Source organism: Corylus avellana, chromosome 7, assembly GCF_965113065.1.
Source record: "Corylus avellana chromosome 7, dhCorAvel1.hap1.2, whole genome shotgun sequence".
In the NCBI taxonomy this organism is placed as follows: domain Eukaryota; kingdom Viridiplantae; phylum Streptophyta; class Magnoliopsida; order Fagales; family Betulaceae; genus Corylus; species Corylus avellana.
Genome location: NC_142496.1, coordinates 8,105,736 through 8,117,288, shown reverse-complemented (window position 1 = coordinate 8,117,288; position 11,553 = coordinate 8,105,736). Strand labels below are relative to the sequence as shown.

The window sequence follows — 11,553 nt, the reverse complement described above, 5'->3', positions numbered from 1 at the left end:
CCCTATAAACAAAAGCTCTATTCCCAATACAATCCCACGCAGGCACTCAATAATTTGCTTGTCAATTCATTGTTGTGTGTACATACTAGCATATGGTTGCTTACTTTTGCGGCAACCTTTAAGAAATGTAGCTTGTGCTCTTGCCTTGATTACTTGCTAGGTACCCTACATCAAAAGCACATTATTTTTTTAATTAACATGGGACATGCATATGATTTTTTTAATAATGTTCATGTCCCCATTAATATACTTACAAATAAAAAACGAGTTGGAATTTTCAATTAGTCTAATCAAATGATACAGAGAAAAGAACTCCAATGGCTACAACCATCCAATCAAATCACTTTTGTTGGATACTCTTTCGAATCAAACAATAAATGAAGAACAAACACCGAGAAAAGCATCTCTTGTACAGCTAAAGAATAAGCAATTGAAAGAAACAAGAAGAGGGATTTTTGTGATCCTAGCCTTATGACAAGTCATTTCATCTCAATTTAAACATCTGACTTCTTGTGAAGAAAATTTCCACTGCTTTGTTAGACAACAAATTGAATGCCACAAGCAAAACTTACAGCCTGGTCCATTGACAAGCAGAGTATTTAGTGCTTCTCCTTTGCCGTTGAAAAGTTGACTAAAGATAAAATGTGTTGAGCAATCTCCGCAGAGGCATAGGGCTTTGCAATTTTGAGAGCCCTCTCAGACATATCTGCCATCTTTCTCTCATCCCCTGCCAAATGCGAAAACAATTTTACAGAAATATATTAAGTTTTTGTTTTTTTCTACAGGAAATACTATGTTAGCAATTTGTCGAACATTATTGTCACAATATAAACACACAAACACATGTATGCCACAATGATATTGAAAGAATCAGAAGTACACTCAACCTGTATTATTTGATTGTTGAATATATAGTTTCAAAGCTTTTATGGGAAGTTGCAAAGAACTATAAATGTGAGGGCTTCATGTTCAAGTCAAACAAAAAAAAGGATGCCACAACCAAAATTACATGCCACAGCCATATGAAGTTTTAATGTGGTAAAACATTAGAGGAAACAATACTGGTGTAGGCCTTTCTATTTGTTTAAGAACCACAAGCAACACCAGGCAAAGTATTTGAGGAAGCAACTTCAGGAAAAGCAATGGTGGGTAATGGCACCGAAGTTTAAGAACCAAAATGTTATAGGAAGCAATCTCACCTGATCCATGTATCTTCACAAGTAAGCATAAAACCATCAATGAGTTGTCAAGGCAAAGAGGAAGGTGTCTATTTATAAGTTGAAATCTGTTGTGGGCTCAGGTATAGGCTAGGAGTACCATGGTTCTTCTGGACCCACTGGGAAGAGAATGCAGTTTTCTCACCCGACACCTATAAGCGGGTCATCGATGAAATGGCGTGAGGGTTGAACCGGAGACCCAGGGGCATCGTCTTCGAAAGGTGGCACGCGCTTAGTGACAAGGTCGCCGACAGTCACGGAAGCCCCCGCCACCGTTCCTATAACTCTCATGGACTCACCTGGAGCTCTTCCCGGTGGTGAGGTCTCGTTAGGTGGTGCCGGAGATCATCAGAGTTTACCGGTGATTACGCTATTGGCCAGGGGAAAGGCAAGCTCCTCTCAGATTTCGAAGGAGAAGCCATCGCCGGTAGCTCTCACAGTCGATCCAGAATTGACCGTGTCTAGAAAGGACTCTGGCGGGATGGGTTCGTGAATTAAGGCCGGTGAGTCCCTGATTTCGCCGAAGGCTGTGTTGTTGTTTAGTGGGGAGGAGGCCGCGCATCAGACGACGTCAGAGATATCATCTCCAATGATTGAGGTTAGAGATTTGGTGCCTTGGTCTCATGGTGTTGGGAATCAGGAAGGCGCTCAAGTTAGTGAGGGGATGGGCATTCCTCAGGAACAAGGGTTTTTTGTTGGTTATCCTGGTTACTCCCACCCACCCGATGGGGCCCATACAAGTATAGGACTCGGGTGTTCAAGACGGGTGGAGATGCGTGAAGCTGGCTAGTCTGTTGGAGAGGATGACAGGGTGGCTGAGACACGAGATGAAGTTCAGGTTCCTTGTGAGGTCGTGTGCCTTCTCCTTTGAATACGTATGGTCTTACTACAGGGGGTGCGTTGGGCTATTCGGACTGGGTTATTCAATGTGCTAACGAGATTTATCCGATTGTGGGAATTTCGTACACGGGTCATAAGCTGCAATTGTTAGCTCTATTAACTTTTTTAGAAGAGGAATGGAGGAATAATGCGATGGTGATGAATATGAGCAGCGGCACTAAGGGCAAGAGGGAGGTTAGGAATTTGGAGTGCTCAGTGAATTATGACGCTAGAAATATGAGCTCTAGCCATGGCAATAGGAAGGGGAGGGGGCATGTAGTAGCCTTATGAAGCTAAGCATTCTGTCTTGGAATGTGAGAGGGTAGAACAAGAGGGATAAACGTTTGAGGGTGAGTAATTTGCTCAGAGATTGGAAAGTAGATATTGTTTGTCTTCAAGAAACCAAGATTCAGGGTATGTCTCGCAATATTATCCATAGCTTATGGGGGCAGAATCATGTGGATTGGTGTTGTTTGGATTCTAGAGGGGCTTCGGGTGGTATTTTGATTATGTGGGATAACAGGGTGGTGGAGAAGGTCGATGTTTGTGTAGGGAATTACACACTGGTGGTGTCTTTCAGGAATATTGGGGATCGTTCTGTTTGGGCTTTTGCAGGGGTTTATGGTCCGAACCTCACCAGGGATAGAAGGCTCATTTGGGAGGAGTTGGCTGGTGTTATTAGTTGGTGGGATATGCCGTGGTGCATTGGGGGTGATTTTAATGTCACTCGGTTCCCTAGTGAAAGATCAGGTGAAGCTCATCTAGATTTGGCTATGATGGAATTTTCGACTTTATTTGTGAACAAGGGCTTATGGATCTTCCCCTGATCGGGGGTTCGTTTACTTGGTCGATTTCTAATGATCCCCCTATGTGGTCAAGGATTGATTGGTTTCTTGTTTCCCCAGAGCTGGAGGCGTGGTTTCCAGGGGTCCTATGCTCGGATCATTTCCCAATCATTCTTGAGCTGGAGGATGTGTTAAGGGGGAAAAGGCTGTTCAAATTCGAAAATATGTGGCTTAAAGCGGAAGGGTTTGTGGCTCTAGTGAAACACTGGTGGGACTCATATGTGTTTCATGGTACGCCGAGCTTTGTTCTTGCTTGCAAGCTCAAGGCCCTGAAGATGAATTTGAAGACTTGGAATGAGGAGGTGTTTGGCAACATTGGTAGGACTAAGAGGATGCTTCTTGAAGAGCTCCGGTTAATAGATGTGAACGAAGGAAGTAGGGCCTTGGATGTGGAGGAGGTTATGAGGAAGGCAGAGGTGGTTCGAGAGTTAGAGAATTGCCCCCTTATGGAGGAGGTGAGTTGGAGGCAGAAATCTAGGGTGATGTGAATGAAAGAAGGCAATAAGTGTACTAAATTCTTTCACTCCATAGCCAACTCGAATAGAAGACACAACTCTATAGATACTCTTATGATTAGAGACAATCCCTCTTCAAATCCGACCGAAATTAGTGAGCAGATTGTGGAGTTCTATCAAAAACCTTTTATTGAGCAATGCCATTGGAGGCCTATGGTTGATGGTGTTTCTTTTGATTCCATTTCAGAGGTTGAGGCTAGTTGGTTGGAGAGGGACTTTGAAGAGGATGAGGTTAGAAAGGTAGTGTTTAAAATGAATGGCAATAACGCATCGGGCCTTGATGGGTTTTCTATGGCCTTCTTCCAGACTTGCTAGGAGGTCGTGAGGGAGGATATTATGAAGGTGTTTAGTGCATTTCATGTAGGAGGGATGTTCGAGAAAAGCCTTAATGCTTCGTTCATTTCTCTTATTCCAAAGGTTCCTAGCGGTATCAACCTCAAAGACTTTCGGCCGATTAGCCTTGTGGGAGGTATCTACAAAATCATAGCCAAGGTCTTAGCAAATAGACTGAAGGTAGTTCTGGATAAGATTATACTCCAGTCGCAAAGTGCTTTTATCAAGGGTAGGCAGATTCTAGATCCTATCTTGATTTCTAATAAATGCCTTGATAGTCAGTTGAGATCGGGGGAGTCAGGGGTTATTTGCAAAATGGATTTAGAAAAAGCTTATGATCATGTGAATTGGGATTTCTTGTTACATTTGCTGAAGAAATGTGGATTTGGAGGGATTTGGTGCTCTTGGATAGAACATTGCATTTCTTTGATGCGGTTCTCGATTCTGGTCAATAGTTCTCATAATGATTTTTTTAGCAGTTCTAGGGGTTTGAAATAAGGGGACCCCCTGTCTCCTCTGCTGTTTGTTTTTGTAATGGAAGCCTTAAGCAGGATGATTTCGGCGGCAGTTAGTGGGGGGCTAATAGAAGGCTTCAAAGTCTGTAATGCTACGTTCTCTCATCTTTTGTTTGCTGATGATACCTTGATTTTTTGCAATGCATGCCCGCCCAGTTACGCTATTTGCGGAGTTTATTTTTGCTTTTTGAAGCTGCTTCCGGTCTAAAGGTTAACTTGGCTAAGTCAGTGTTAATTCCTGTGGGGAATGTGGAGCAAGTGAACAGGTTAGCCAGTATTCTAGGGTGTGGGGTTGCCCCTTTGCCAGTAAAGTACCTTAGTTTGCCGTTGAGGGCCTCTTTTAAGGCCAAGCATATTTGGGATGAAGTTATTGAGAAGATAGAACGTTGGTTGGCCGGTTGGAAAATGTTGTATTTGTCGAAGGGGGCAGGGTCACGCTTATCAAGAGCACTCTCGCCAACTTGCCTACTTACTTTTTTGTCTCTTTTCCCTATTCCAGCTAGTGTTGCTAAGCGCATTCAGAAGATACAGCAAAATTTCTTATGGGGTGGGCTAGGCGAAGAATTCAAGTACCATCTGGTGAAGTGGTCAAAGGTTTGCACTCCGATTAAGGAGGGCGGATTGGGTATTAGGAACTTAATGGTGTTCAATCGCGCTCTGCTAGAGAAATGGTTGTGACGTTATGGATTGGAGAGAGATACTTGGTGGAGGGTTGCAGTGGATGCGAAGTTTGGAAGTTTATGGGGAGGGTGGTGCTCCATGGAGACGGGAGGAACTTTTGGGGTCGGGTTATGGAAGAGCATGAGGAAAGGGTGGGACATTTTCAAAGGCTTCACGTGAATGGAGGTGGGGGATGGGACTAGGGTTCGATTCTGGCATGATTTGTGGTGTGGTGATACGGCTCTCAAGATAGCTTTCCCAAGTTTATTTAGTATTGCTTGTGCGAAAGACGCCTCAGTTGCGGCACATTTGGAGGTGTTGGGTGGCTCTAATCAGTGGAACGTTAGTTTTTCTAGAAAGGCTCATGATTGGGAGGTGGAGGTATTTGCCTCTTTTTTTCAGGTGTTGCATTCTGCTCGAGTGAGACGAGGGTGTGAAGATAGGTTGTGGTGGATCTCCTCCAAAAGAGGCCGTTTCAAGGTCAAGCTTCTCTTTGCTTCCTTGGCAACTATTGAAGGGAGGCGATTCCCTTGGAAGAGTGTGTGGCGCACACAAGCACCTCCGAGGGCGATCTTCTTGGTTTGGTCGGTAGCTTTGGGCAAAATTTTGACCCTAGATAATCTCAGGAAGCGGCATGTGATTGTGACAAACAGATGTTGTATGTGCAAGAGAAGTGAGGAGACGGTGGATCATCTTCTTCTTCATTGCGAGGTAGCTTATGCTTTGTGGAGTGCCTTTTTTGGTCGGTTTGGGTTGTCTTGGGTGATGCCAAGACGAGTTTCTGAATTACTCGACTGTTGGTGTGTCTTCAAGGAGGAGGGAAAGTGCCGCGGTTTGGAAGATGGTGCCCACTTGCTTTTTTCGGTGTTTATGGAGGGAGAGAAATAATAGGTGTTTTTTAGGACTTGGAGGGGTCATTGGAAGACATATTATCCTCTTGCTTTCACACTTTGTACCTTTGGACTGTTGCACATGTTTTTCCGGTGTCGATTAATTATGATAATTTTCTTGCTCGCTTTTCCCTTTCTAGCTAAGTGATCCTTTTGTATACTCCTGGTGTACTTGGGGGCGCCTGAACGCTTTCAATAAGATTGACTATTACTTATCAAAAAAAAAGTTGTCATATAATTGTTTGTCTTATCGACAGTTTCCACATTGGAGGGAGATAAAGAATGACAGCTAAACGTTGTCCCTTTTGGTTGCCCTAGTACCTACTTATGTTGGCTAAAATGCAAATTTGCTAGGTCATATAGATGATTCCGAGCACCACCAATGCAGTCTGTAGTAATCAGCTGTTTGGACTAAACCATAGCCTCTTCATCCTATTCGCAACTTAAAGATCCTAATGCACTCCGCAATCTCATCTTTCTAGGATTTCATGCAAACTAAAAAGTTTCTAAATTTAGCTCAGTAAAGGACAATGGCACGACACAAAGTATTTTAGAGTTGCAGTATATAAAAAAAATCTGGGGAATTCAGATCCAATTATGATTTGAAAGGCAATTTAGAGTTCTTTAATCTCATTACAGTACAGTAATCATGACTTCCAGACCCTGATTTCCACGAATGAAAACGAGGCAACAGATTCTCGTACCTAATATCTCTTCAATTGCAAGAGCAAGGGTGGTTGAATCAAGTTCATCTTCAGTTATAACCCTGGAACCTGCTAAATCTGCCATTAAAGAAGCATTTCTGAATTGATGTCCTTCAGCAACATTTGGGGATGGTATCTACAGAGTCAGAAAGAAATATTATACATTTTTCTTCACAGGCAATAAAACCAACCCATTAAGGGCATGTAAAAACTGAAACCATGACTGGAAGGTGAGTTTGGCATGCAGGGTGAATAAATGTCATATAAGATGAAAATAGAGGCATTAATTTAGGAGGGGGGGGGGGGGTGTGGATGTCTTTACTTTTGGACATGAGAGAGAGAGAGAGAGAGATTGGAACATTATTATATTGTGGGACATCACACAAGCCATCATAATTTTATTCTCAAGGATTTATTTTGCAATAATATCAACTGTAATCGTTTTCAACAGTAGCTTTTGTGTGAATTGTATGCATTATACTGTGCACTATCATGAATAATTACTATGTAATTTACACTTTATGATTATTGTAGTCATGGCTAATGAATTTCAAGAATCAAGAAAAAGACATGTCAGTCAGATGCTCTTCATTGGTCCAGTATTGCAGACAAAACCTGAGCAGCATCATAGAGTACAGACATATTCAAAAAGCAGCCTCATTGTGCATAACATCATACAATTTTTAGTATAATATGTTTGAACCTTTGAACGAGCACAATGACCAACACTTTCCCAATACTTCTTGGATACATATCTGTCCCTAATTTATTGACTTTTTAATCTCAGATGCTCAAGAGACTTGCACTAGACACTTTGACGCATTGAAAATCTCATATAAATGTCTTCGCAACACATGAAAAAGTAGATTTACTTTTTAATACTTATGACCGTTTATGTATGTTTTTTTTGTTTATTTTCTAATCTCTTGAGTCTTCATAGGAAAAGTTGGACCTGTTTAACTATTCGTACGTCATCAAAATTTACAAGATAAAATATTAGATGAATTAGTTCAAACTTCATACAATTTTTCTTTCCATCTAAACTTTTGGTGCAGGGTTACTAGACAAAGATATTAACCTGTCATGAAAGGCCAAATAATAAAAGCACTCTCCTACTTGATTTGTCAAATTAGATTACAAGACATTATATGGAGCTCCAAATTACCAGAATGGAAGGTTTGCCAGTGGCCAAGATCTCATAACAAGTCATAGCACCAGCTCTAGAAATGAGAAGGTCTGCGGCTGCATAAGCCAAGTCCATAGAATGCATAAACCTTCATAAAACAGGCATACATTAGACTAAAGGAGTTTACGAGGAAATAGACTGTTTATTACACATAAAGATAACCCTTTTATCTGAGCTTCATCAATTAAAACAAATAAAAAAAGAATTATAGAAGAGATACAAATTATTGAAGTTGAATTTGAAAATATTGATGAGTAAATTATCACTATGATTCTAGAACAGGAGTGCATATAAATGCTTAAAGATCACTACAAATAAAGCAGAATATATCTAGAACTTAAATTAAACAATGAAAAGCAGCGGTGAGTGCTTCAGAATAACATGAATCTCCATCAGCATTGTTGGACTATTATTTGATTAGTTTCACTAATCTGAGTGATTTTACCACATTGATCATATTCATTGCTCTGAGCCAAAACTTATATTAAGTTTATAACATTAGAGGGGCAAACCGTATGGTGAGCAAAGCATATGGCGGGTAAAGTACAGTATTGTACAGGCATTTAGTGAGGTGGAAACGCCCACCTGAAAGCAATATGCAGGCATGAATAGGAGAGAGGATATCAGGGTTAGGCCAAGGCCCAAGGCGAGGCAAAGTCACAGATGGATTGCCATATACAGAAATATATTACAACAGACATGCCTAAATGGTGAACTGAAATCTCCAAAAAATGTATGTTACAAGCCAGCCCAGAAACAAAGACCTCTTTTTGATTGATGATATTAGGGGGGGGGTTGGGGTACATATATGAGAAATCATGCAAAGCAGCTCCTTAGCACAAAGAGATGGATACATGGAAAGATCCTAAAAAGTTTAAACAAGTTCTTGACAACAGAATAACAAAACTCACACTCCTCTGTTTATTTTGAAGTGACTTATTTCGTACATCTTAAAAGTAAAATATATCTTTTTCCCAAAGCAGCTTTCCAACTTTCTTTTCAATGATATGGAATAATCTTTTGAAATTCATAGTTTTGCAGTTAATCTCCAATAACATCTAAAGCAATGAATATAAAACAATCAATCTTGGTGGTTACAAGTTTCACGCTTCTTCATGGTCACGCAGAAAAAACAGATTTAATTACATCGTGTGCTTCTCACTATCTCCTTCTGGAGCAGAGTATCTTTCATCATAAAAGTGGTAACCAATGTACCGACTTTGATTCAAACCAATAAGCCAGCAAGCAATGGCACTAGAAAAAATACTCAAAAATCTAAAAGATTTGAAAAATAAATAGACCAACAAATGGATAGCATCCCATTCATACCAGAAGACTACTTACGGCGTCAGATACAAATGCGGGTGATTTTTCACGAGGCTCTCCATCTCATTGTATGACTCCACCCCTGTCTGCCATATAATATACAATTTCTCGTTTTCCAACAGCATATAATACAAATTCAACAAAGCAATATTAATAGCATTAGCACCCAAAGACCCTCCAAGCACCAACAAAACCTTTCCCTCCGAAACCCCCGCCTTTCCAGACTTCGGAAAGAACTTCAACCTTGCCACCGCCTTCGGCACATCCTGCCTCAACGCCAACCTCACCGGATTCCCACACACCACACATTTACTCTTCCTTGGAAAACAGTCAATGGTCGAGTTAAAGGCCACGAAAACCACGTCCGCCAAGAAAGAAAGAAGCCAATTTGCTATCCCGGGCACCGAGTTCTGCTCTTGGATCACAAGCTTAATGCCATTCAGCGCAGCGGCGAGGCAAACTGGGAACGAGACGTACCCGCCGGTACCGATGACAACATGGGGATCGAACTCGCGCAGTTTTTTATGACTTTGGATCAGACTTTTGATCAAACGTATGGGGAGCAAGAGGTTTTGGAAGGAGACGAAAGGGCGGGCCAATGGCGCGGCGGGGATGGAGGCGAAGACATAGCCGGAGGAGGGGATAGCGGCGCTTTCCATGCTATTGGGTATGCCTAAGAACAGGATTTGGACGGTGGGGTCGGCGATTTTGAGCTCGTCTGCTATGGCGACCGCCGGGTATATGTGGCCACCGGTGCCGCCTGCGGCAAAAGCGACACGGAGAGTGTTAGCAGCGTCGCTTTGGGTGGTGGATATTTGCTCATTTGCTTGCTGTTTGACGGAGAGACAGCAGAGGAGCTTGGGAGACCTGCAATGGAAACAGATAGATCAGAAACTGCCTGTGTGCCAGCGTGTGCGTGTGCGTTTATGTGTGTGAGACAGAGAGAGAGAGAGCTTGCCTGTGTGGGAGCGTGAGAGGTGAGAAGAAGGGAAGAGAAGGGTATAGCGGTAAAAAAGGGGGCTTTGGAGAGAGTAAGAGGTGGGAAATGGAGGTGGCCATTAAAGCTGGAGAAGAAAAGGTATTGTAAAAGCATGGACGAAGGTGGAGGGTGTGACAAAGTTGAACTTCGAGAATTCCCCCTCAAGAGTCAGAGTCCACTCCACTGGTGGTGGGGGGTGGTGGGGAACTCAGAAAGATGGTTGAATAGTAGGCGATTTTTGACGATGGATTCTAACTTCTGGCAGTTGCTGATTTGGAATTGGACCACTTCGTACAACCTCGTCTTCCATCTCTTTCCGTTTTGAGAGTGTCACATATCCATACAAATGAATTGAAAAAAATTTTTAATTTGATATAGTAAATTATGAGTAGCAGATAAAAAAAAAGAATTACATTTTTGTTTAATTTAAAAACTCTTGCGACGTAAGTTTTTTTTGAGTTCATTTACTTGACTCCCTAGCATTTATCCTTTTTGCTTGAAACAACTTTCTTAAATTTAGTCTATAAAAAAAAAAAAGAAAAAAAGTATGTATTCGTATTTTTAATAATATGTGAGATAATTTTTAATATTATTTATTTTAACATTATTCCTGCTATTAAAAAATATGTGCATTTTATATGTTCAAATGACACATTTTATTTTTATAGACCGAATTAAAAAAAATTTCTCCAACTCAATTTAGAGAAAAACTCAGCCATTATTTTATTTATTATTATTATTTTTGCTTTGTATTTTTATGGTGGTCAATGTTGCCCAATTACCTCATGCTATATCTCCAAGGCCACGTGGGGACTTAAATATTGCTCGGAGATACCATTTTTCCATGCATCTTTTGGTTGGATTCGATTTACATATGATATGCTCAGCCTCTCTCTATCCCCCCCTCTCTGAAAGGATGTGATCTAAATTATTTGTTTTATATTATATGCGGTGAATTTGTATCTTATCTTATTAAAAAAAAAAAAAAGACCAGAACAAAAGCTTGCCTCTTAATAATACTAAAAAATATATTTTTATTTTCCTCTGCGGCTCTGCCCATCAATTCTTAGTCATTATTAAAAAAAATATAACAATAATTTAAAAATCTTAGATTTAAGCTTTATCATTTTTAAATAGTAATGCTCAAAATTACACTTTTATTCTATCACTATCCCATCTTGGTGTAATACCATCAATCAGCATTTAGATCAGTTCTTATTAAAAAAAAAAAAAAAAAATCTAATAGTTGATTAACAATGCTACATCGGGCAAAATAATATGATTTTTTAACATTACTATTTGCTCCTATTTCAAAAGCGGTCTTTTTTCTTTTTTTTTCTTGACGAACACCCATTATACACGTGTAGTCGAATATCAATTTTACAAATCTAAAAATTTGTCTCAACTCTTTTAATCAAGGAAAAAGGGAGATTTTGTGATGCGAACCTCAATCGACACGCTTTGAGACCCAACAAACAATATTGGAAATTAACCCAAGAAAGCT

General features: G+C 40.6%; 1 protein-coding gene and 1 pseudogene across 1 annotated transcript; both read right to left on the bottom strand.

Annotated features, from left to right (window-relative positions):
- Positions 1-257: 257 nt before the first annotated feature.
- On the bottom strand, positions 258-10,362 carry LOC132184695 (UDP-Glycosyltransferase superfamily protein). Its single transcript, XM_059598421.2, has 5 exons — positions 10,029-10,362; positions 9,089-9,937; positions 7,724-7,832; positions 6,559-6,694; positions 258-727 (listed from the first exon to the last, which is right to left on the bottom strand). The coding sequence occupies exons 1-5, from the start codon at positions 10,127-10,129 to the stop codon at positions 600-602; spliced, it is 1,323 nt and encodes a 440-aa protein (XP_059454404.2). The 5' UTR covers positions 10,130-10,362; the 3' UTR covers positions 258-599.
- Positions 10,363-10,837: 475 nt separating this feature from the next.
- LOC148584427 (uncharacterized) overlaps positions 10,838-11,553 on the bottom strand; it is a 6,071-nt pseudogene continuing 5,355 nt past the window's right edge.

What these genes read in the sequence shown, in the direction of transcription:
- LOC132184695 (XM_059598421.2), bottom strand. Translation starts at nt 10,129, where the DNA reads ATGGCCACCTCCATTTCCCACCTCTTACTCTCTCCAAAGCCCCCTTTT. An exon ending in CCGCATTTGTATCTGACGCC is followed by an intron (nt 7,833 to 9,088) that starts GTAAGTAGTCTT and finishes TGTTTTATGAAG; the next exon opens with GTTTATGCATTCTATGGACT. An exon ending in CTGGCAAACCTTCCATTCTG is followed by an intron (nt 6,695 to 7,723) that starts GTAATTTGGAGC and finishes CTGACTCTGTAG; the next exon opens with ATACCATCCCCAAATGTTGC.